Below are 5,608 nucleotides of genomic sequence, written 5' to 3' on the forward strand. Positions count from 1 at the left end.
AATTTTTATTCTGGACTGAATTAAAGCAGAGACTAAAGTTTAGGATGAGATGGTTGCAAAACTGACCTTTACTCTTATAACAAGGTAATCAGTCAGAGGGGCAAAAGTAACATTGCACAACATCAATTTCAAACATGATTGAATCTAACTCATTTATTAAAAAAATAAATAAAAAGGTTTGTATACATGTGTATGTTGTAAACATTAAAATATGGTTGTGGTTTGCATCATTATGCAAAGAGGGAAGTATGGAAGAGTTTTGTCCCTGCTGTCCATTTCCAGGTGGTCTCTTCACATGGTCTGAGTCTGGAAGAGAATAAAATAAAGGAGTGGACAGAGTGAAGGGTGTAGTAGCCAGATAACATCCATTAGGTGTCATATTTAGGCAGTGACAGACAGTAGTGAAGTACATTTACTTGAGTACTGTACTTAAAAAAGAGATCTGGGCCTCAACAAATACTGTGCAAAATGTGCCTTTGACTGTCTGCTGAGTAAATTTAGCATAAATTGTAGTAAGAAGACTTCCTGATCAAACAGGAAGGTTCTGATGACAGTAACATGCCTGTCTAACAGCTCCATCCAGTGGAGAGCTGTGGTAATGACAGGAAAGTTCCTGAAGACTCTGGAGCTCCTCCACTTAGAATATAAAAGCTGAGACAGTCCCACTGCTGAGACAGAAAGACACACAGAGGAGAAGAGACACTTCAACAGTGTTTGATCTGACAACAAGAGGACTCAACTCTGAACACACAGTGAAGATGCTGTGCTCTCATGGACTCCAGTCTGCCCTCAGTCCATACATGGACTTCTACTGGCCTGTCCACAGTCTGCGTCCACAGGTCAAAGCTCTGATACTCCAGCAGGATCTACTGCACAGAAACCTACAGGAGCTCCACAACAGTCTGAAGCTGATGGACAAACTTAAACACAACACCCTGGAGGACATGGAGCCTTTCCAAACCAGCATGGCCGTGCAGCCGCTCTCCTGTCAGCTGAAGAAAGAGGGAGGACACTTTGGCCTAACCCTGGACACTCAAGGCTTTTCCCCAGAGGAGCTGTCTGTCAGGCAGGTGGGCAGGAAGCTGAGAGTCAGCGGGAAGACAGAGAAGAAGCAGGAGGACAAGGAGAAAGCCTCCTACTCTTACAGACTCCAGGAATTCAGACAGGAGTTTGATCTGCCTGAAGGGCTGAACCCTGAAGACGTCTCCTGCTACCTGGATCCAGACGGGAAGCTCCACATCCAGGAGGACAAAGCTCCATGTGTGGAGGAGGCTGAGAGAGAGCTGACTATCAAGAGGAGCCTGGAGGAGAAAACACAGACAGAAGACAGCAGCACAGAGACAGACAACAGCACACAGGACACACCTCAACACATGGACTCATCTACATGTTAATCTAACAATTTATTGTTAAATGTGTTTTACACAAGTGTTACATGATGATCACGTGTGCTTTTGTATTTTTCATAACTGACTATGATAAATAAATGTTTTAAATTTAAATAATGTTTTCTGTATTTTTTTTATTTTATCAACAAAGGTATCACATATTACAATATTACAACACATTACACATTATTGCATATACTGTATTGTTTATTTTTCTGCTCATTTAAAATAAAAGTCTGAAGAATTTGATGAAACATTGTACAAGTAGCCACAAATCACAGGAAATCCACATATTGTAGACTCATGAATTTATTTTTAAAATATTTGTTAATTCCTTTTCAATAATACATCATCCGCTTCAGCTGAAATTCCTGATTTTCTAAGGCAGATGATGGAAATGATGAATCAAATGCGAAGAAAAGTATGTGATTGCATGTAAACTGATATCAAAACCACATTCAAGGTGGTAATTTACATCATCAAATGATCAGCTTGTTGTCAGGCTTCTGCAGAGGCTTGATGATGAGCTGATCATCTGAATCAGGTTTGTTGGAGCAGGGAAACATCTAAAACATGCAGGACAGGGGATCTTGAGGACCAGGGTTGGGCACCACTGTTCTAAGTGGAGGAGCTCCAGAGTCTTCAGGAACTTTCCTGTCATTACCACAGCTCTCCACTGGATGGAGCTGTTACACAGTAGAGCCAATGTCACTGGAACATTCCTGTTTGATCAGGAAGCTTTCTGTTTGAAATATCTAACAATATTAGTCACAAGTATGAAGTCAAGTGGTTCAGAAAACATAGCTTTTTAATATACACTGATGAAGACATTATGCTTTCTTTCCAGAGTGTTTTAGGAACTTTTCTATTACACGATTATATTAATATTTGTACTTTATTCATGTCCTTTGCTAAGCTACATGTTGTTGTCAGAATAAGCACTATATTGTGTATATTTATGTCTTGAGTGTGTATGCGTGTGTCTTTTTTGCAATCAGGTTCATTCCAGAGAATAAGAAAAAATAACCCCACACAATTTCAAAAGTGGTTTAAAATATTAAGAGAATGTGGGAGGCAGTGAATCACTGAATAATCTTTTTCTAAAGATGTTTTTTTTGGAGCAAATGGGGGGTTGAAATTAGTACTTGCAAACAGTAATTGCAAAAAGCTGCAAAGAAACCACAGCAGTTCTAACATATAAAATATATAAGAAAATGAAAAAATATGTAAATTATGTGCATTATACTACTATATATAACAAGTATAGAAAAGAACTCTCAGACCCAACCTACAACAACTACACTATAACAAGAATGCTGTAAGATTTACAAGATTTAGTAACTTTCACAAATTTCACATTTTTATATTTTCAAAAGAAGTTCATATAATTAGGGACGCACAATAAATATCAGCACTGATGATTATTGACTGATATCACAGTGTATCAGTCTATATCGGTATTGGCAAATATTAGCCGATAAATATTGGCTTTAATAATGTCTGATTTGACAGATGATGTCAATTATTTCATTTTAATTCCTCAGCAAAATGTTCTACAAAAGCAAAAGCATGTTTGTTTTTTGATGAAAAAACTAAATGAACATTTGACAAGTCAGGATTGTTCGTTGTTTCTGTTGTAACAGTGATGTGACTCAGATTTGGTTTCATAAGAGCTGTGGAGTATCAAATTTTAGTTTTTAAATTAAAGGAAAAACTACAGGTTATATGAACTTCTTCTGAATATACAAACGTGAAATCATTGGTTATCTTATTGGTATCGGCCATGTGAAGCAGGTGATTATTGATCAGCTGAAAAAAATCCATATCATCCATCCCTACATACAGTATAACTTGTAGTTAATGGACAGCTGTGGGAGATAAGTAAAATTAAAGTATACAAAAAAGTAGTTTTTCTTTGGCTTGATGACAAGAAACATCACAAATTGTCTTTGAAATTATGAATTGTGCTTGCATTTGCATTTTCATAGTTTTCAATGTTGAAGGTCCAGTGTGTAAGATTTATTGGTAGAATATGGCAGACAGAAATATAATATTCACAAGTATGTTTTCATTAGTGTATTATATTATTATAGTGTTATTTCTTTGAGTATTTCAATATTCTATTTCAATGGAATATTGAAATACAATTGAACTCTGCTGGGACTCCAAAAGTATTAAAAACAATATAAGCCATTGAAACAGTATTAATGACCTCTCCCACCCAGTTTTTCTCTCTTTCTCTCCCTACCTTGTTTACGTGTTAATGTCAGCTATTATCATGGGTGCTTGATCTCTGCCTGGCTCCTGTCTGGCTGTCAGGGCTTTTCTGTCCCAAGAATAGACGAATAGTCCCATAAACGTGGCAGCACAGGGGCGGAGGAGGAGAGAAACTACTTTAGGAACTCTGCTTTTGTTTTATTTTCTATTTGTGGTGCCGCTCTTTGTGTTTCAGGAAAGTGCTGGCAGATCGTTTCATCCCTGGATCTTTAAATATCAGAGGGTTCCTCCATGTCTCTTAGTTTACTTTTGAATTCTTGCGTTTGTCTCCTATCCTGTTTCATCATTTCTTCTCTGCAATCTTCACCTCCCTGATGCCACCTCCATCTCCTCCTTTCCTGTCCTCTCCATCCTCTCCACGCTCTTTCTGACAGTTGGGCGTTGCCGTGACATCCCATTCACTTACTGTCCTTACTTTCATCTCTTTACTTCTCCTGCAAGATGCTGAGCGCCGGCAACACATGGCAACATTTACTGACTCTTTTATTTCTTCTTTCCTCCAGGCCCATTTTCCTCCCATTCCACCCTCCATCTCCCTATCATTGGTGGACTAAGGCTCTCTGAGAGGCAGGAGTAAAAAAAAATAAAAGGGGCACCATCTCTAAACAATGGGGCACCAGTGTGGCAAAAAATGTTAATCATAATAAAAACACACAGGCAACTATTAAACTATTTAAAGGCACAGAGATGCAAAATCATTTTCTAGTATGTAGGATAGCCTATGGCAATGCATTGTGTTTTTTCCACTAGAAGGGCATTTTACTATTTGTTTTAATGTAAAAGGTTAGTGTTTGGGCTGCCATAAAAATTTTAAGTTCACTGAAATTAAAAAGACAAGTTGAGGTAATTTTGTATTGATTAAAAACAATAAAATTTCCTTGTCAAATAATCTTGATCTTAATTCAGTTGTACTTGAGAAAACATGTTCAGGAAGATTAACATGTTGAGTTGAAACAACAATTCTCTTGTCACACTGACAAAAATTGCAAATAAAATTGATTTCTTTTCAAATTTCATCAGTTTGAAAAGTTTAGTTGATTCAACTGAATTTCTGTTTTTTTTAAGTGATTGTTTACCCTTTTTTTTACCCTCATCGCCTCCCTCTATTCCTCACATTCACTCCCTTCACATTTTTCCTTTCCTAACCCTTCCACTCATTTCCCCATCGCCGTCTCAGACACTAATCAACAGGGTGTGTTTGAGCAGACGGCTTTTATTGCCATTACAAAAGCCCATGAGTCAGTGTTGTGTGTGTGTGTGTGTGTGTGTGTATATATATATGTATGTGGCAGTCTGCATCTGTTTATGTTTGAAAGGATGTAGCATTAATTCAATATGGTGACTTACTAAATCTGATACGAAAAAGTGTGTCAACAAAAATCAGCATAGCACACTTTAAAGTTTCTGCTCATCAAACAATCGGTGTTTTGCAGAGGAATTATATAATTTTTCCTAAATCTTAGTGAGGTTGTGTTTTCATGATGCACGTACAAAGGTTGGATTGTCCCTAAACCTCTGGGAAGCATGCAGGAAAACACAAGCGCACAACCTCTGACGCCAGTCCTCCTCTCCCATTAGACGACCAGCATCACACCTAATAAAACAGTCAGTATTGGTGTAATACAGACAGTGCTGTGTGAAATAAAAATGTTGTTGAAATGCAAGCTTTCTCACAGCGACACTGTTTATTATATTGTATATTGTTTTATTTCCTTTTGTGATAATTTTACCCTCCTCTGGTTTTACACATGGAGCTCAGATAATAATATCTTCTGCGGTCTGTGCAGACGCTTTCTGAAGTAAAGTGAAAATAACCCTGGTGATGTCACAGTGATGTCATCAGGGTTAGCTTGACTTAGAGACTACAGATAAGCCTTTTTCATGGCAGCCATACTGACATGATATAGTAGGTTAAACACAGGTGTTAACAATGATGCTAATTA

At 37.6% G+C, this 5,608-nt stretch overlaps 1 protein-coding gene across 1 annotated transcript; it reads left to right on the forward strand.

Annotated features, from left to right (window-relative positions):
* The first annotated feature begins 676 nt into the window (after nt 1-676).
* LOC146308196 (heat shock protein 30-like) lies at nt 677-1,505 on the forward strand. The gene has a single exon (XM_084745809.1). It carries the CDS (start codon nt 759-761, stop codon nt 1,392-1,394), a length of 636 nt encoding a protein of 211 aa, XP_084601935.1. The 5' UTR covers nt 677-758; the 3' UTR covers nt 1,395-1,505.
* The last annotated feature ends 4,103 nt before the right edge of the window (nt 1,506-5,608 follow it).

Source organism: Lutjanus erythropterus, chromosome 20 (assembly GCF_056507025.1).
Source record: "Lutjanus erythropterus isolate fLutEry1 chromosome 20, fLutEry1.hap2, whole genome shotgun sequence".
NCBI classification, from domain to species: domain Eukaryota; kingdom Metazoa; phylum Chordata; class Actinopteri; order Lutjaniformes; family Lutjanidae; genus Lutjanus; species Lutjanus erythropterus.